The 20859-nt window shown below is 39.7% G+C and overlaps 1 protein-coding gene across 3 annotated transcripts; it reads left to right on the top strand.

Moving 5' to 3' along the window:
• RFC3 (replication factor C subunit 3) lies at positions 2776–14056 on the top strand. Of its 3 annotated transcripts, none has more exons than XM_021377956.1 (9): positions 2776–3015; positions 4220–4357; positions 5177–5244; positions 7945–8042; positions 9498–9679; positions 9919–10055; positions 10165–10263; positions 11411–11480; positions 12711–14056. In XM_021377956.1, exons 1-9 carry the CDS (start codon positions 2791–2793, stop codon positions 12900–12902), a joined length of 1209 nt encoding a protein of 402 aa, XP_021233631.1. In that variant the 5' UTR covers positions 2776–2790; the 3' UTR covers positions 12903–14056. The 3 variants fall into 3 exon arrangements, with proteins under 3 accessions (XP_021233631.1, XP_021233640.1, XP_021233648.1); XM_021377965.1 differs by having other exon boundaries at positions 2819–2974; XM_021377973.1 differs by having other exon boundaries at positions 2964–3047.

Raw genomic sequence — 20859 nt, 5'->3', positions numbered from 1 at the left:
ATGGACTTGTGGCAGTCCAGGTGGAGTAGTAGGTCTCTGACAATTTCCTCCTGAATCATGGGGGGTTTGTTTCGCTCCCCATCCGAGACTTCCAGGTCAGAGAGTAGAGTGCTCTGAGGACAACTGGTCTGGCTTTTAAAGACAGACGTAAAAAAGGCATTGAGAACCTCAGCCTTTTCATTGTCCTCAGTGGCCACATTCCCAGCCACGTCCAGTAAAGAATGGAGATTCTCCTTGGTCCTCCTCCTACTGTTAATATATTTGTAAAAGAGTTTCTTGTTCTCTTTAATCCCAGCAACCAAGCTTAATTCGAGCTGGGCCTAATAATCAGTTCAAACTTAAACACTTAAACTAACATTTTAACCAAGTTTAAACTTAATAATCAGTTTAAACTTGGTTAAAATGTATGTATACATTTAAACACTGGGCCCAGATCTTATACTTTTACTTCAATTTGGTACAGGATGGGGCTTCTTTCATAGTGCCTGACATCGTGTCACATTCTAATAACATGGCTGCTTGTGTAAGGAGCTCATAATGCCATTTGTAATTAAAATCTCTATTTCCAGATACATTCTCTAGTTTATTCATGCAGAGAAGTCATTTTACCTCTTGAACTTTCTGCTGGACTGAACAAAATGAGTCAAAATGTATTATTGCAATCCTTACATTTGAGTGAACTGTGGCTACAACTGAAATTACCACAATCTCCTCTATCCTTCACATCAATTTATTTGTAATGCACATGGTCAAACCATTCCATTTTGGATATTTACTTCTTTTTGTTTAGATTTATAGTGAAGTTGAAAAATTAATGAAGTAGAAAATCAAAGCTTTCTAAGGCACTTTAATCAGACAAAAAGTACCACAACTGCAATGCTTCATGCAGACCCAGATTTTAAAATGGTAAGATATTTACTTAACAAAACAGTTTTGGTCATCTGTTTAATTACTTTCTAAGGCAAGGAATAATTTAACTGAAAATGTAAGCGTAAGCCCATACATTAGTGAGGCAGCACACAATTGCCAACATCTTCTCCTCGGGAAAAACAAGAAATCCTAAGGAAATTTAATGACCTAATAGTAAAAAGAGCTTAGGGCCTTTTCAGAGCTTTTCATATTTCTTCAGATCTGCTTGATCTCACTGGGAGCTGAAAGTATCAAAAGCCTACTGAATGGTGTCCTAGCTGTTTAAGCTTGACCTCATTCAAAAAAGATTTGGTTTTGCTGATACTTTCAAAAGCCTGGAGTATGACAAAGCACTTGCAAGAAGGTGGAAGGCATTTGTAAATACAAGGTATCTCTGGGGGCTGGAAACACTGAGAGGGTTATTATAAGGAGTTCTATCACAGATTGCAATTCAGTCTAGCATGACACTGATAGACAAAAGAGCAGTACCTCACTCAGGAATTATTAAAAAGTCAGGTAAACAAACAAAGGATCTGAAAAAGCTTGTAAAGGTGACTCATAAATATAACTAACCAAAGAGAACAACAAAGGAAAATAAGCACTCATAGACAAATTTAGAGATTACTCTGAAAAACAGATGGTAGAGGAGAGACACATGAGAAACACTGTAGACCGCAAAACGTAAATTTAGAAAGCAGCAGAGGAACAGGTCACGCTGTGGTGGTGGGCAGAGCAAAGGGATTCAAAGGTACACAGCCTGATGCTTTTGCAGGCACAATCACGTGTAAGGATGGTGCTGGCCAAGCAGTACAAGGTGAATTTGCTAACTCAAGGCAATCTGCAAATAAAACTGATTTGCAAGCATCTAGGAGAGTACATAACATGACTTTTCCAAAGAAACAGGCAGTGCTACTTGTTGATGTGCTCTCTTTGCCCCCACTAGATTTATGTGACCTTTAGGAGTAACATGAATGTCTGAGAAAATTGAGCTATTTCCTACATTATGGCTTTCTGACTAAGAACAAATGTGAACACAGAGCTGACAAAATTGGAAGCCACATGAACTCTTAATCATATATATATATATATTTCTCAGAAATGATGTATGGCATTATGCTGACACATTTTAGCCTGCTCATTAAGGCAGAAAGCAGCGTCAGGGCAGAGCAGGCTGAAGGGGGGGCTCATGGCGGCTGCAGCTCCTCACAGGGAGCGGAGGGGCAGCGCTGAGCTCTGCTCTCTGGGACAGCGACAGGGCCCGAGGGCACGGCATGGAGCTGTGTCAGGGGAGGGGCAGGTGGGGGTTAGGGAAAGGGTCTGCACCAGAGGTCGGTGGGCATGGAAGAGGCTGCCCAGGGCAGAGGGCACGGCCCCGACCTGCCGGAGCTCAGGGAGCGTTTGGACAGCGCTATCCAACACCAGGATTGGAGGCTGGGTGGTGCTGTGTGGAAACAGGGGTTGGACTCGTCGTCTTCATGGGTCTCTTCCAATCCGGAATATTCTGTGATTCTGTGATAACCACGTTATATGACTTCAAGTAATTGTTCTGTTTTTAAATATCATCAGTGCAATACGTTTATTTATGGGGCTACCGCACACAGAATCAGATTTCCCCCGTGCATGCACATTCTGTTAACAAAGCAGCACGTTTCACCTGCGAACTCACAGTGTGGCACACACATTATGGGCAGCCCACTGATCCCTAGTAAATCCGCGAGCCGGGGACGACTCGGAGAAATACAAAGAACCGAAGGATCGTATGTTTCCCCACGCAGAAAACAGCCCCTCTTTGAGACCGCCTGCGGAGCACAGCGGTAAGCGCTGACGGGGCCGGGGAGTGAGGGGGCGGAGAGGTGGGGAAGCAGCAAAGCGCTGCTCGCCATGGTGTGTCCCTCGGCGGTCGCCGTAGCCGCTGCTCCTCCCTCTGGGAGGGGCCGGGGCTGCGCGGGGCGGTGGGACGGCGCGCTTTTCAACCGCCATGAGCTTGTGGGTGGACAAGTACCGGCCCAGCGCCCTCGGCCGCCTGGACTTTCACCGCGAGCAGGCGGCGCAGCTCCGCAGCCTGGTGAGAGGTTCTGCCGTTCGCTGCAGGACCCGCTTCTGCGGGTTAGCGTAGCAGGGAGGCGGCGTGCCGGGGGGTTGGTGTTCCTGTGCTGTTACGTTGCAGTGGTCGGTGTTCCTGGGAGCGGGGCTTGTCTTTTTTGTCTGACGTTAGGCGGAGGTTTGAAGTGAGCCGCGATGAAACGTGGGGCTGTGAAGTTGTCAGGGTTAAGGGAGACAGTCAAGGTCAGGCTGGAGGGGCTCTGAGCACCTGATGGAGCTGTAGGTGGCCCTGCTCATTGCAGGGGGTTGGGCCTGATGACCTTTAAGGGTCCCTTCCAACCCAGATGATTCTGTGATAACTAAGGATTAAACAACAAAGTAACTGTATGTATTTATACCCACCCATATAAAAGCATGTTATTTTTCTGCTGTGCGTGTTATGTAATATATAAGCAGAAGCATATGTATGTATATGCATCAGAAGGGTGCGTGTGTATATTTCATCTCTAAGCTTTGCCTTATTCTTTTTCCCTGTACATGTATGTCCCCTTCCTGGAAGCATTCAGGGCGAGGCTGGATGGGGCTTTGAGCAACCTGGTCTAGAGGGAGGTGTTCCTGCCTGTAGCAGGAGAGTTGGAACTAGATGATCTTAAATGTCCCTTCCAGTCCAAACCATTCTGTGATTCTGTGTTTATTCAGGTAGTGGCCTTAAGCTGTGTCAGGGGAGGTTCAGGTTGGATATTAGGAGAAGATTATTCTCAGAATGAGTGGTGAGGCATTGGAACAGGCTGCCCAGGGAAATGGTGGAGTCACCCTCCCTGGAGGTGTTCAGGAACCATGTAGATGTGGCACTGAGGGGTATGGTTTAGTGTTTGTGGTGGTGGTGGGCTGGTGGTTGGACCTGGTGATCTTAGATGATGATCAAAATGATCATCAAGATGATCTTGACCTTTACCAACCTTAATGATTCTGTGACTCTAGATTCCAGGTATTTTTTTGTTTGTTTGTTTCTTTGGTTTTTTTTTTTTTGAGATGTGGAGTATTTACAGTTAAATGAAAGTATACATTGTCTTAATGGGAAAGCATGTTTCAGAGAAAATATTGCAGGAAAGGAGTTAGGAACTTAATTTACATAATAAGTTAGGACTGAGTTGTACACAGAAGAATAATGTCATGTGAACTTACCTGACAATGGGTATAGAAATATTCTTCCGCAACATAAGGAAAATACTGTTGTAACTGATGGATCTTATTGCTTTGTGTTCAGGTTCAGTGCGGTGACTTCCCTCATCTGTTGGTGTATGGGCCATCAGGAGCTGGAAAGAAGACAAGAATAATGTGTTTGTTAAGAGAACTGTATGGTGCAGGTGTGGAAAAACTGAGGATCGAGCATCAGAGTATAACGGTAAAAAAAAAAAAAAATTCCCTCTCCTGCAAAGCACTGTAGGCATTTGTACACCGGCATGTTTCTTCTGTGAGACATTTGTATTTAGATGAATTTTAATATATATTATGATTTTTCTGTACTCAGTATCTTTTATCTCGTCTATGCAATTAATGATACTAGTTTGGTTACTTGAACAAATACTTTTGCCACTGTTACTAGGTATTCTTGTTCCTTAGGTGTTTGTGGATGGATGTGATTTGTTTCTGTTTCTTACACCAGTTTGAACAATACCATATATAATAGACTAGTAGGGAATTTAAATTGTCTGTAGAGGTAATCCTTAATTTTTAAATCATAAGCACTGCTTTTCTCATACATGCATGCTATAACTTCTATACCCATTCCCATAATGACAATTTCAGCATTAGTTGGTATAAGCTGTTGTGGTTTTTTTTTTTATGATTATACTCTGCCTTGGTCTTAGGCATTTAATTAGGTACTACTGTAAGTTTATATTATCTGGTTAAAATCCGTGTTATGGAAAACTTAACCAGCAAGGAATTACCAAATCTTATTGTTAGGTTTTTTTTCTTCTCAGTAGTGGAACAAATATTGCACCAGTTACAGCAGGTGCTATATGTTGCTATAATTACTATTCTACAGGCTGGGTGATGCATCAGTGCTTCTTTTCTCCTTTTGCTTGTGAGAGGCAGGAGATGCATAAGAGTAGTGTCTTAGTGTCTGTTTGATCTGAGACCTTGGAAGTTATAATCTGCAAGATGTCTTTTCGTGAAGAGTTCTTCAGATGCTAATTTATTATGGTTACTATCTACATAGGCACCTTCTAAAAAGAAAATTGAAATTAGCACGATTGCAAGTAATTATCACCTTGAAGTTAACCCAAGGTAAGTATACTCTAAAAAGAAGTCCCATGTGCAATGTGATCAGTGTCTTGTATTTGAAGTGGTTTGAGATGGTTATATAAGAACCTGACTGCTCAATTTATTGCCTGAGCAAATTAGATAATGGTTTGAAGTTTGGGTTGCAAATAAAGGCAGGGAAAGAATTTTTAATTAAACAGCTCTGAGTGAATGGAAAACTTGGATTGCTGTGTACTTTACAGTAATGTTCTGCTTAACTAGCCATATAAGTGTGCAGATGTTGAGGACTAGGTACCCAGGAACAATTCTGGTTTATCCATTTAGATCGCAACCAGAAACTTCTGTATGAAGCAGTGATCCTAAGTCATTACTTCTCTTACAGATACTTGCTTTCAACTCACATTATTTCTGTAAGGTTTACTCTATAAATCTTAAAATGGTATGGTGCACAGAGGTGGATTTCCCCTCTTTCAACAAACAGTAACACAAAGAAAACACCCAAAAGTACTGGGAGTCCTGTCACAAAGGAGCTAAGTTGTTGAGTTAAATGTCAGGAGCTATAATGGTGTGCTGTGTCTTTTTTGACACTAGTGAAATTGCTGGTGACAGTTCAGTGGCCCAAAGTAAATACTTGTATTTACCTGAAGCTCTTTAATGTTACTTTAAATCACAGAACACCAAATGTCTGTATGCAGCAGTAAGCTTTGGTTAAAGTGGCTTTGTTTTCTGAGTTGAAATTCTAAGGCAGTGTGTATCCTGAAGTAATTTCTAGTGTTGTGCTTATTACTAGATCTTTTCCCATGTTGTTCTACATTTTCAAAGCCATTTTCAAATAATGTGTTCCTTTAAAAACTTGTGCTTCTCTGAGTCTCTGTATATTGATTAATGAGTATCTGCGGGTGTTCCAGTATGCCCTCAAACAAGTGAAGCTGAGACTTTTGCTAATAAACTGTATTATGAGAATAAACAATAATAGATGTCACTGATGATGTGGGAGGTCTTCTAATCTGTTTAACCTAATACTACAAATATTTGTTACTTACTAGAATAATTTCAATTTGAAACATATTTATTAATATGTATTTTATTTGTATTAAAAAAATCCTAAAATTGTAGAATTGCTACACTGTCACCACTGTTGTATACAGTAACTGTGTTGTAGGAGTTAACACTTGGGCTCTAAGTGATGGCACAATTGCCATGTTTATGTCTGACTAACCAGTGAACCTGTATGTGTTGTGTTAATGTTTATCAGTTTGGTCTGTGAATTTTGATTGAATTATAATACTGTGAAATTGTGTAGTGTATCTTTCATAACATGATAAATGGCATCAGGGAAAGGAAATTAACTTCTGGAAAAGGGTAGGATGCTGCAGACACTGAATTAGTTATGGAACTTTATTAGACAGAACCATTATTTTTCCTCCAAAAGGAGACTGTTGTCTGAATTCCAAAGCATTGTTGGTCGCTTGAACAGTAGTTATTTGAGCTATATAATAGGTTCCTCTGAATAACTGGGCAGTGAAAGAATAAGGAACAATGAAAGTACATTTGTGGGCGAAGTTAGCTTTTGCTCATTGTTTTCCCGGATTATTTGCTGTGGTTGCATAGAATCAAGGATGGTCTTTGAGTATGAAATTATGACCTTGGATTCCTTGTCACTGCAGAAAGCACCTTAAATGTTAGGAAACTATTTAAAAATGCTTTTTCATTTCCAAAAGCTGGCGTAACTCATAGAGTAGAGCTAGACTGTAAGTTTTGGTGTTTTTACTTTTTCCCTCTGTGCTTGCAGATCAGCTTCCTTGCTGAAAGACACATCTCTAGGACTGAGCAGTCGCTTCAGTCAGAGTCAGCGTAATGTGTTCAGCAGATTGTGAACTGCTGAGCTAAGCTGATGATACGATGCTTCTGCCTATTCTGCTGCCTGCTCCTTGGCAAGAAATGGAAGGGCCCGGTTGAGTGGTGACTTGAGCCGGACGGGCAAATGCTTTCTTCATTTGCTGGACAGTGAAATGTTGCAGAGCTGCTTTCTCTTCTCTATGCTGCCTCAGTAACCTAACTTGCAAGTCAGCCCCCAGTATCTAGCTGACCTATTAACCTAGGGACTAAGAAAGCTGCACAGTGTCACTGTGGGGAATAGTATGGAGGAAAGGCAGGAAGAAGATCAGCTTGTATTTCCTTCACCTTCTAAAAGAAACAAGCTAACCACCTGTGCAATATCTATCTTTTATTAGTAACTTTTTATAGCTTCAGTGTGCCTGTCATTCAATTTTACATTAGGCATGTTGTTTTAAGGGAACATTTGTATGCACTTACATCAGTCCTTTGAGTTAGTCACCCTATCCTGTGGTTAGACTTACTTTTTCTTGCCATAATGATGGGCAAAAACTTTCACAGTAAATGTCTGTGTCCAAATTGCTAGTGACAAAGCTTTTGATTTCTTACTAAAACAGAGCTTTTTTTGGTATGAGCTGATTAAAAACATCTGATAACAGTTTTTGCCACTTTCAAAGACAGTGCAACTAATCCAGCTGTGCCTTCATAAGCTCTGAGATTTTTATTACTAGGAAGGTGTTTTGAAGTTAATTCTAACCTTGATATCTTCTGAAATAATGTGTCATTCTTGTTGTCAGTTCATTGACCAACGGGCTACTTTAAGAGGGTGAATTTTGCGTACTGTATAAACTTGTTGTTTTAAAAGTTCTATTCAAACTCTTAATATAGTGATGCTGGAAATAATGACCGTGTAGTAATTCAGGAACTCTTGAAGACAGTAGCACAATCCCAACAGCTTGAGACAAGTACTCAACGAGACTTTAAAGGTGAGTAAAAACAATTAAAACCAGTCCAAATACTTAAACGTTTTAAAGAGATTTCAGGTGATTCTTTTGTGTGTACGTGCGTCTTATATGTGAATACATGTAAACCTTTGTAAAATTAAACAACTTAGCATTTTTCTTTTTCTGTGGAAAGTTTGTGGTTGAATACTCAATGTGAGCTTGTGTTGGTTTCTTAGGAAGACTGAATGTAGCTGAATGACAGTGGCTGGGCAAATGGCACTGGGATTCCGACTGTTTTCTTTCAAGTCTACCACTGAAATGCACTGTAAATTACTTTGGTGATCTACAGTAGTTACTGAGTTGTGATTTACTGAGGCTTAATATTAAATTGAGGGGCAGGAAAACATTATGGTAAATTGTGCTGTGTTAAGTAGGAGTTAGATGCTTATCTGTAGGGTTTCTTGACGGATGAGGTGCCTTGAGCAGAAAGTTCCAGATGCATTTTATCTGCATTGTATGGCAGGATTCTGAGTAACAAAATGAAGATGGCTTTCACTGTGTGTTTCAAGATGCTTGTTGCTACAACTGATTCATTTTTCCTCTTCTTGACTAAATTGAGAGGAAAAACCAGAACTATAAAACAAAAAATTGAAGGAGAGAGGAGATCTTAAGAGAGCAGAGAAGAAAATAATTGACAGTGGGCTTGAACTTGATATTTGTCTCACTTTTGTTACTGTTCTTAGAGCTTTGACGTGTTATGTCAAAGTATCTGGTAAGTTGTCTGGTCTCAGGGCCCATATATAACCAGAGAAGAAATGGGAGAAGAGTGCAGGACTGACTAGTTCCTCCAGACTGTTCTCAGTGATATTTTCAGAATACTGAAATGACTCATCTATGAGTTGCCTGCTTTTGGAGGAATCTACTGAAAGTAGCTGCAAGTGTTAGGTGTTTCATATCAGGTGTCTCTTGATTGTTCCAAAGGATTTTTAAAATGTTTTTTATCTTTTTCCTTGAAGTACTGCGGAACACCCTGCAACTACCGTAACATGGCAGCTTTCTGTCTATCCTTTGCTAAGACGTCAGCTTCTAAATATGAAATATATTGAAGGGAGTCTTCAGGAAATGTGTGCTTTTTTTTTTATATGACCTTATGCCATAAATGCCTTTTGCATTTCTTACATAGAATTCCTTTAAAGTTATTGTATTTGTTATCAGGGTGAAAGCTTCCACACCTACCTGAATTACTTCTTGGCACTGAAGTGCCGCAACCCTGCTCTGAGGAAAATTCTATTACATGGGGATAGAGTATCAGGGAGAAGCAGATTACATACTCAAAAAGGCAGGCAGGTTGTCTTAATATTGCTTTAGTTTCCTGTCTGTGGAACTGTGCTACCTCTTTGCTGCTTGTGAAGTTCATTTTAGCATTATCACTTCAACATAAAATTACACCTTTTATTAAGGAGTTCAGTATGCTTCTTTTTACTCTTTTTTTTTCAGTGGTGCTGTTAACAGAGGTCGACAAACTCACCAAAGATGCCCAGCATGCTTTGCGAAGAACAATGGAGAAGTACATGGCAACCTGCAGACTTATCCTGTGCTGCAACTCCATATCAAAAATTATAGGACCTATTCAAAGCAGATGCCTGACTGTACGAGTGCCTGCTCCCAGCACTGAAGATGTATGTTGAAACAGAAGCAGAAATAAGTCCTTTAAAGCTTCTTACCAGATATGTTCTTGTTGTGGGCTTAGGAAATATTTTATTTCCACAGAGTAACCTAGTTTTTAGTGGTGGGTGACTTGTCAAGCATGTCTCATGTTAGATCAGTCCACCTCAGGTTTAGAAATACTTCAAGTAGGAGAATCTGTAGGTGCTAAACTGTTTGCTAAATGTTTCCCTGCATGCTGTTTCCCATCTAGATCTGCCATGTGTTGTCCAGTGTGTGTAAGAAAGAGGGCCTGACTCTTCCTCAGGAACTGGCTCAAAGGATTGCAGAGAAATCTGGCAGGAATCTTCGGAAAGCACTGCTTATGTGTGAGTCTTGCAGAGTACAACAGTAAGTGGCTGCTGAAAATTCATGTAAACTCTACTTTTAGACATACAAATCAACTTCTGTATCATTGTTAGGCCAGATGACAAAGTTTGCTTTATTACCTGCTATATAGGTATCCTTTCAGTGCTGATCAAGACATTCCTGAGATGGACTGGGAAATTTATCTGAGAGAAACTGCAAATGCTATTGTCAGTCAACAGACACCGCAAAGGTAGATGAATATACTCATGGCTATAAGTTACATTTGTTTATTTGCTTTATGCTCAGTGCTGAAGATGCTATGTTTTTAAAGTATTGCATTTCTTGTAATCTAATTTTCTGGCATTTCCCTAGACTTTGTAGTTTAGTAGATATATAAGATGACAAACAGCCTGCGTGAAACTGCAGTAAGTCTCTGCTGTTTATGTATCATTAGTTTTGGAGTGCTATATCCATTTCAAGTATTGCACTGAAAAGTTTTAAGTGAATGCTGAAGTCTGGAGAACTTGGCCAAAAATGGTCAGAGAATGGAGAATGTTACCGGTATGAAAAGAATGAGATGTAGGGAGAAAAAGAAAGACTTGAAAATAAAGGAATAGCCTTTTGTGAATGTCATGGTAGGAAAGTTCATAAATAATAAATAAAGAGTGTAAACTGCAGTAATCTTAATCTTCAGAGATGGTGGAGTGTCTTGAATGTTCATGACCTTTTTATGTCTCTTTTAACTCTATGTTCAGTTCTTTGGTTAAATCTAAGTGATTTCTAGTTTGCTTCAGTCTAATGGTGAACTATCTCTGCATCTTCTGTGCGATCTGTTGCAGCTTTGTATTCAAAAGTGAGCATAAGCTTAGTTGAGTGCTATGCTGTTTGCTTTATTTTTCTATATTTAAAGCTTTTGTTTCACCACCTCTGTCATAACATGATTTTGTGAAATAACTTAATGTGAAATGAGAAATCAACACTTTCTTTTTCAAGAACAGTGGGAGATGCCCTCTGTATTAGTCCAACTCATGTCTCATACACATAGTAGAAGATTCTATAAAAGATTCTAATATTAAGCGTAAATAGTAAGAATTAAAGGAAGAAGAGCCTGAGTCAAATTCTGATAGCCTTGCATCTTCTATGTTAGCTGTAAATTACAAATGTATGTAAATACTCTATATGTATTATATCTTACTGTTTAGAATAAAAGGCAATATGAGTTATTTGAGTTGAAACTGTCCAAGATGCAAAGCTTCTGGTTTTAAAATCTACAACAAAAGAGCCCCTCTGCCTGGGTTGCTTTTTTTTTTTTTCCTGTTTTATTACATACCTCACAAGTAGTGAGAATGAGTATGCTTTGTGGATGTAAATCTGATATTTCATTGTCTCTCCAACAGACTTCTGGAGGTTCGTGGACGGCTTTATGAACTCCTAACACACTGCATTCCTCCTGAGATTATAATGAAGGTATTCTAGCTCTTGATTATGGTATAGATATTAACACTGATGTTTTTTTAATTAATAAAAGATTAATCAAAATCATCAAGATATTGAAGAAAAGCTTTCTCCTTTCCAAATAGATGTGAGTGACTTTATGATGCTTTTGTGTTCCTTTCTGCCAAGTAACCAAAACGGTCAAGTCATTGCTTTGAAACACTGGCTAAAGACCTTGTTCCTGCACAGACAGATATGTAACATTCAGTGCTATGTATCCTGAGTAGATCTACTGGACTATTATGTTCATAAATAAATACCTTTGGATCCTGATTGAGTTGTGTAGATTTTAAGGGCCGGAAGATTCTGTTCTCTAACTTAAAAATATACCAGATGCTTTCCCTCTCAGGCATCCTTGTTCAGATGTCTCTGAGTGATTTACTAAAACTTACAGTGTCATTGATGGCAATGTTATAGCTGAGTAAAAATGAAGGAGTACATGCTTTGTCCACCTGAAGATTTCTCAGCTCTGTTTCTGTATTGAAGCGTAGCTGTATTTTATGGACTAAATTTGATCAAGTTTGCTTTTTTTGGTTTAAAAAAAAAAAAAATTGTGAAATATTCAGTATTTGCTATGTCCTGAATTTCCATGAAGGAAGGAAGCTAGTGCAGCAGGTTTCTTCTTGTCCCCTTCAAAAAACCAACCCTGCAGAAACCTCCCAAGAATTGAGACATTTATGTTCACTAAAGAGTAAAAGTATTGTAAAGTATCTTGTGTCTATACATGCATGTATACTTAAGTTTTAAATAAGCCCTTTCCTTCTTTTAGGTAGGTTATTACTCTTTGTGACCGGTGACGTCATGAAGAGTGGAAATAGGAAATAAGAAATTTTAGCAAACTTCATCTTGATAAAATTCTCCTGGTCTTGCCTGGAGTGCAAGTATATGTTGCAGTATTTGAAGATAGATTGTGTTAATTTATTCCATTTATTAATGTGTAAGTAGTTCAATTATTTTTGTTTTCTCGTCTAAGAGAATAATAGCTAACTGCTGCTTTGGTGTGAGTTACATATCAGGCAAGAATACTCTGAAGAGACACAGTTTCATAAATCTAGTTTCATCAGACACATGGTGTAATAATGATTCTTGAACATCTTTTCTGTAACTGGTGATCATTGACTGGCTATTTCTGGAAAACTGAAGTTATTCTCTTAACTAAAAGTATATAGCTTCTTAAATATTGCCTTGGTTTTGCCTTTTTAGGGTCTCCTGACAGAACTTTTGAATAACTGTGATGGACAGCTGAAAGGAGAAGTTGCACAGATGGCAGCCTTCTATGAACACCGCTTGCAACTGGGCAGCAAAGCCATTTATCATCTTGAAGCATTTGTAGCAAAGTTTATGGCAATTTACAAGAAATTTATGGAGGATGGACTAGATGACATGATGTTCTAAGCTCGATACCTGAAGTTGTATACAAAATGTTGTATCATAAGTATGCCATGTTATTTTTCTGCTGTCCATGTCTGTTGGCATGTGGGTCTAGTTCAAAATCAAATATTTTATTTCCTGATGATGTAAACCACAATGAACTAAGGAACAGTGTTCAGTTTTGGAAACCAGATGGATTGTTTAACAGCATCAGTAGATCTATACAAAATACTTTGTGCTTTCAGGAAGGCAAAAGATTGGCTTCGAAGATGGATTAGATGGTAGTCTGCTTGTAGTATTTGTAAGCTTACGTTAAGAGGAGAGAACATGCTTATTGGTTTATTAATTGTTCAGGGCCGGAGCTGTTTGAAAAACATATATATATCCATGTGTGGTAAATTACCATTTGAGCACATATGTATATATATTATGCCGACTCAGTTATATATTGCATTGTTTGTCTGTTTTTGTTGTAGCCACAATGTTATCAGTGATGTGGTGACAGTGTTTTCTGACTCACATTTGTATCAGTTGTGTTGAAATTAAATGAGTAATACTTTTGTACTGCTTGTAAGTCAGTTGGACAGCATCAAACTTTGTTTAGAAGGAATATACCCATACAAAGTAAGACCACATGCCAGCTGATGCTTTCATGTTAGTTTCAACACACATAACCACTCAGGTAAAGATTATTCCTTTGACTCTGGTATAAACAGTGGTAAGGTTTCAAATTTTAACAAGCACATCTTTATAAGAAGTGAAAGAAAAGAATGTGAACAACAAATTAAATACTGAATTGATGTTTTACACTATGTAGGTGATTACCTTAAACTCTTAAACCAGGTGTATGCCTTCATTTACTTTGATGTAAACTGTCTTTCAGAAAAGTGGGGCAATACTCCCTAGTGTAAGTCTTCAGGGAGACATCAAAGTAAAAGCAGCTATGCCAATTTGTTCTGCAGGTCTTTCATGTGTTATTCCTATGTATTATGGTACCCTAACATTGACTAAATTGATGCTATTTGTCACGTTCACTTGTTTGATTTAGACAACTGCTAGATACCTGGAAAAAAATTATATAGAAACGAATTAAATTTCCCAATCACCTCTCCTCATTCATAGTCTTTGGAAGCTTGACTATCTATGTGTGTTCTGTTAATACACCTCTTACCTTCCTCTTCAGTGTTCGTGTGCTTTATACTGAACTGGTTTTGTGATTGAGGAAGTCTAGAGCATGGGCTTTCTCTTCCCTCTGCTCTTGTCCTACAAATCTTGCAGCACTGTGAGAATCCAGACTGACTCACGGAGGTCCCAGAAAACTTGTTTTGTTAATGCTGAAATTAACTAGCAGAGTCAATAATTGTGGAAACAAATGCTCAAATATTTTGCAAGAGAGTGCACAGGACTGGGAAAGGGAGACATAATTACTGTACGTACTAATTGCCTGCTCTTTTGGAAGGCTAGTCTATACCCATTTTCAAAACCAAACAAGACTTGCCTATTGCCTACTGTAACTCAAGGATGTCATGACAAGGCTATGTGACACCATTTACAAATATTTACTTGCTGTTTCTTTTAGTCCGTTGTCTGTGGAAAGGGTGTAATGGAAAGGGTATGAAAGGCATCATGACCTGGAAAATTTAGTGACACCTGCCTCCCTACTACCATCCTGCTTTCTCTGAGTTAAAGCAGTTTTCTGTTCTTCATCATTTATCTATTACTGTGTTTTAAAATTGTATCATCTGTGGTTTAACATCCTGCTCTGTGAATCATTCTTATAAATTAAGTAGGATCAGTACTGACATGGAGAAGAGAGAGAAGATCTGTCAGTGGGGGACAGAGTGGATTGTTGCTTCAAAAGACCTCAGCTTCTCAGTGTAGAAGTTGAAAATCCCAACGTAACTGTGTGGCTGTGCTTCCTCTATTTGAGTGGTTTTCATTTTTCCCTCACCTGGGACCAGTAGTCAAGGATGGGAAAAATAGGGTAATGATCAGTGGTGGAAAAAATGGCTGATGCTGTTCCAGGAAGCTGGTATTTCCTTCTGATGATTCATGTTCCATAGCCTGGAACACACAAAAATGCAGGCACAGAATCTCACAAGTCTCTGTATGTGTTTCCTACAGTGTCTGTATTTATACAAGAAGTGCTTTTGTATCCAGGACAACTAAAGTGGTAGAATTTTTCAACACAAGTTTTCAGCACATGTGCTTAGAGGTAGTCATCAAAACAAAGAATAGCCTGAGTTGGAAGGGAACCACAAGGATCATCAAATCCAACTTCTGGCTTCACACAGCACCACTCAAAATCCAGACCCTATGTCTGAGTGTGTTGTTCAACTGCTCCTTGAACTCCAGCAGGCTTGGCGCTGTGACTGCTGCTGTACAGAGCCTGTGTACCAACAAATAGGGTTGAAGGGACTCTACAAGCAGGTGGCTATCAGGAAAAAAGGGAGACTTATGCTGTTTTTTCATCTTATGAGGCTACCATGCAATAGCATCATACATGTCTTTTACCACAAAAACAGAACCTTTGTGTGGTGAGAAAGGGTCTTGGTGTAGGTATTTCTGCCTCCTCTACGTGTGCAAATGAACAACAGCACTCTTCAGGACGTACGCTGAGCAGTGCCCACCTGCTTCACACGCCGAGTTGGAGAGGCAGTCAGGAAGACTTATAAACACTGAATATAGCACAGGACCAACTTCTAGGTGGTGTTTCTTCAGCTGATTTCATCTTTTGAGATCTGCTTAGAGTTGCTTCTGAGTTGCATGCTGAGGGGATTAGGCTTGCTTTCATCCAGCATCGCCTCCTGCTAGTTCAAAATGAGAACTTCAAGCTGCTCCTGCCCTGGTGGGACTTCAACTCTGAACAGTCTAAGAAGCTGCATAGGAGTCAGCGTCATGCCAGCACAGAAAGGCAGAGGTGAAATTTTTTTTTAAAAAGACCAGGAAACCAAAGATGGCAACTACTTTAGTTAAACTTGCTCTGTTCTACAAAGACCAGCTGCAAAAGGGTGAGTGGTACAGTCAAGCTTCTCTTTTTCCTGTTTCTGAAATCTAAGTGTTAGCTCCTGCAAGAAATGCTATTCTTAAAATCATGTCGTTTTTTTTTTCTTTTTTCTTTTTTTTAGGAATCTCTGGTAAATAACACTACTTCAGCATTAATCATAATAAAAATATCATCTGTTTGGAAGACTGATTTTTAAAGTTTATTGAATAAATTCATATTAGCAAGGCTGACATGAGGAACGGTCCCTTCTTTACCAAAGAGGTGACCTGATTATTGCAGGTTAGAAGGTAAGGTAGATAAGAGAAGAGTTCATTATCACAAATTTCCCTATCAGTGCAGGGAATTCAAGATTATTACAGTTCATTGATATAAAATAATAGCTGCAATTTGTCTTGTTGGAAAGAGCTCCGGTATGCCTGAGCAGTCTTTAATCCTTCTTGCTTAATGCTTTGTGCCTGCACTAACAATTAGTGCTGTATGGATTTATTGCATTGGATTTCAGTCAATGATCCGAAACAAAACCCAAAATTGTAGCCCACTAAATAGAAGTTGTCTTAAGATGACAGTGAAATGTTCTTCTAGTTCTTGAAAGTCTAAATGGTTCTTTGTTTTTCCTGTGGAGGTAAGGAAAGCAAATACATAGGCATGCAAAAGAAATCAGCCTTTGCCATCCATGTGCCCTGCAGACTAATCAATGCATAGTATGTCATCCAAGTTACGTGTCAGGAATTGGTTTCACGTTACAACATGATCAAGATTAAAGAGTTTGCCATTAACTTCAAAATGTTGAGGAATTGACTCAGTTTTTTTTTTCTGTCATCAGAATTGAAATTATTTTTTGTCCAAATTAATTAGGACAATCAAGCCTAACACATTTGGTATATATTTTAAAGCAGTGGATGATTTTCTTGTGTGAAAAATAAGCCAATTAGCCATTAAGCATCCTTATAACAGATTTTCTTCTATGTTTGTGTACAGTGTGTGTACTGAACTTCTGGAAGAAATGATATAATCTGTTTCAGCATCCCTTAAGCAAGTAAAATTCTATCAATTATTTGTGTTTTAGGTAGTATTTCAGTGGGGATGGGTTTGGAACCTCTCAAGTATGAGTCAGACGTAAGATAACACAAGCAAAAGGAGGCTGAAGGGCTTAACTACTGCTTTCATTGTCCAAATCAAACTGACACCACTGGCCCACATGTTTCTCTGGGTGGAAATGCTGGAACACCCCCCATTCCTGCCCTAAAACACAGTATCTTCAGGTATCCCCAGTATTTTTCCTCCTCCCCAAAGCTCCAGGCTGCTGCGTCTGACGAAGCTTGCTGTTTTACAGCCAACAATGTCAGGACCTCCTGCCCTGCCACAGTTGGTGCTTCTCAACCCAAAGCATGTCTTCAGTTCCCTAGTGTCCCTGCTGTTATTTGGAAGTTTGTGGCAGCCAATGAATGGACACGGTTGTACTACAGCTAAATGTTGCCAATACAGGCTTTCACCACAAACAAACTGGTATCCAGTTTTCAATACTATGTTTACTATGTTCATTTGAAACTATTTGTGGTGCCAAACTATGAAAGGGACACTTAGCACAGTCCTGGTCACAAATAGATGTTAAAGGTATATTAAAGTAAAATACACATTTTGAGAAATCTATGAAGTATTTCCAGTGATTTTACTCACTGGGAATTCTCCAAAACGTTGTTCTCAATTTTGAGTGGGGAGGCAGGCAAGGAAATCAAGAAACCAATCAAAGAGAAGAAATAAAGAAGTCAGAAGGGTGAAGCAGACAAGGGCAGACCCAGGGGAGGACAGGTATACTCATTAATTGTATTTACATTTCAAAGACAAGTAAGCTGCAGTGTTCTTAATTGTGCCCTACACTTGAGTTCCCTGCCACACATCACAAATAATACACTTTGGTGGAGAGGATAAGTGACCCAATAGGTTTCTTCCATGTTTAATTTAATGGGTGATCATAATTTGAGAGGTCAGTACAAACGCCTATGGTAAATGACAATTTTAGGCCAGCAAACACTAATTAAGACAGAAGTTAAGATGCTGACTAAGGCACTTTTGGATATCTTATATAACCTTGCAGGAGCTGATTAACTCAAACAGAACACCTCCTTAGGTGATAGCCACGAAATAATACTGGAATAGCTTTTAAAATTGAAAAGGATGAGGGAAAAGGGTTTATGAAACTCTTGGCTGAGTTTTCTCCGGAGAAAGAATTTTGATAATAAGTGGGATTAGCTCTTTGCCAATTAGCAGGCAATTAGAAGAAAGACATTTACCCAGTGGGCAGAAGTCTTTTGTGATAGACTCATCCTCATCAAACCTGTTTATGCCAGAGGAAGATAAACAGTGCTTGCTCACAGTTTCTTAGCTCTAGGGATGTGAGCATCACTGGCTGCAGCCACCGTGCCAACTTCACGACGTCTGCATGAAACACAATGTGACAGTGCTTAACATGCGAGTACAGAACAGACGACCCCAGGATATGCTCATGGATCCCAGGGTGTCTATGGATGGTTTCCAAGGCGTCCAGGGAAGAAATGGAGTTGATGTGGAGAAAATGGAGAAATCTCCCACACTTGGGAGTTTTTTGGGGAGCAGCAAATCAGAAGGTATTGGCTTTACGAATATCTGTAAAGGTGATCATCACTGGTAGATCAAGGACAGTGTTAGATATTGGAAGCCTTTTTGAGAGTGTCCCTTGGGCACATGAATGGCCATAAGCTTTGGTGTGGCAGATGCCGTAAAGAAGAGCTGAGCTGGTGTTGTGGTTTAAGCCGGCAGGCAGCTGAGCACCACAGAGCTGTTTGTTCAGAACTGAGAAAAAAAAAGGCAACAGCTCATGGGCTGAGATAAGTTTAATAAGCAAGAAAAAAAAGAAAACAGCAACAACAAAATAAACAACAGATGCCCAGAAGAGTTGCTCACCACCAGTTGTCAGTCCCCAGACAGTCCCTGAGCAGTGGCAGCCCTCCTGGCCAACTCCTCCCAGGTTTACAGTTTTCACACAACACCATAAGGTACCGAATGTCCCATTGGCCAGTTTGGGTCATCTGTGCTGGTTCTGTCTCCTCCCAGCTCCTTGTGCCCCCCACTCCTCACAGGCAGGGCAGTATGAGGAGCTGAAATGTCCTTGGCTCTGTAAGCCCTGCTCAGCAATAGCTAAAGCAGCGGTGTGCTATCAACATAATTCTCATCCTAAACCCAAAACATGGCACCCTACCCGCTACTGGGAAGAAAATTAGCTCTATCACAGCCAAAATCGTGAAAGCTAAGTTGCTGCTGCTTGTCTTTTTTCCAACTTAACAATCACATTTTCTGCAAAATACAGATATGTAGATGTCACTGCTTGGCCAAAAGGTGTCTGGGGAAGAATCTGTCTGGTTTTACTGTGGTTCATGTTCCTCTTTTCCATTCTTAGATCCTATGTAGGATCCATCCTTCCTAACTGAAGCATCCAAGAGCCAGTGTCTGAGGCTGAGTTCCTCCCCAAACTCCTTCTGCCAGCAGGAGAGAGAGAAGAGCAGGTGCAGAACACGAGCTCTCTAACTCCAGTGGTTGTTCAAGGCATGTTTCAGGATTCATCCTCTAAAGGATCTATTTCTTGCCATTCACTCTGCAGGCAATTCAGAGCACAGAATAAGACTAACACATCTACATTCTAGAGGCCTAAATGTGGCCAGAAAAATGGCACCCTTCTGTTCTAAAGTCTAGCTCAGAAAAGCAAAGATGACAAGAGGAAAGTAAATGAGGACTAACCTTTGCTCAGGAGAGCACTTGGAGGAGTTCCCATTAAGCCAAAGGCCAACATTTGCCTCACGTACCCTTAGTTCAAGGATGCTAATGCTGAGGCTATGATAGGAGAACCCGGCCTGGACCAAGAAGACATGGGGAATCAGAATTAGGAGAAATCCAGTAGTGTCACAAACTGGAGGTGCTGAACTCCACTTGATCAGTGAATACTGGAGCCAGTGAAACCCTTCAAAGGGAAATAGTCAGGATCAGTTAAAATACTTGGGTTGATTTGCAGGAAAAATAAACACCAGGTGTGCTTGAGGGCAGCAATTGACAGCAGTGATCAAATGCGTTTTTCTGGTGTGTGCTCTGGTTTAGGAACCTGCTGAACAGTAGGAAAAGACATGATGCAGAAGCTCAGACCTGCAATGTGCTGCTCCTGTTGTTTAGCACAACTTGAAGCTGTATTAAAAAAATAGCAAAATGCTATCGAGTCCTCCTTGGCATGGAAAATGGTGTGAACTGAAGGCAACAGCCTTGTCAGATCAGAATGGCATCAACTGTTTTGTGACTGAAAAACTTTCACTTGCACAACGATATGCACAACAACACTTAGGGGGAAAAATAGAACGCCACGGAGGCAGTGATTACTGATGGAGGATGCTGATTAGCTCCTCCAGCTTCCCCACCTGAAAATACAAGATGTATGATACGGCCAATGTGAACTCCATGGGAGGAAGTAGCGGAAATGTGATTACAGAATATTACATCCAAACTGAATTAAAGCTGCATTAAAAGAACTCTGATTACTGTGTGGTCTCAGGCTACTCTTGAAAAGATGACATACATCTGCTACTGACAGGCCGATAAAGAATATACAGGGGCATACTTCCCATAAAACAGGTTTTATCTCTGACTTGCTGATTCACAAACCCACAAAAACAAAGGCAGAAAGTAAAATTATCAGTAAATCTCCCTGATGTAAATAATCATCAGCACAGCAACGATGTTGCTTGGATTTTTTTTTTCTTTCAAATATTTGCTTCACATTACCTCAAGAAAATTTAATAATCTTTGTTTCTTTATCTTTAAAAATCAGATAATAAATCTGAACTTCTATGCAAAAGGCAGACCTATACATAAAAACATTATTATTTCATGCTGGTTTTAAGAAACATTTTCTCAGTAGACTAATGGTCATTGGGTCAGTTTTCGGTGCTATGCTCT

The sequence above is a fragment of the Numida meleagris genome, chromosome 1 (genome assembly GCF_002078875.1).
Source record: "Numida meleagris isolate 19003 breed g44 Domestic line chromosome 1, NumMel1.0, whole genome shotgun sequence".
Taxonomy (NCBI): domain Eukaryota; kingdom Metazoa; phylum Chordata; class Aves; order Galliformes; family Numididae; genus Numida; species Numida meleagris.
The sequence above is the reverse complement of the archived record's forward strand: the minus strand, read 5'-3'. Positions and strand labels throughout refer to the sequence as shown.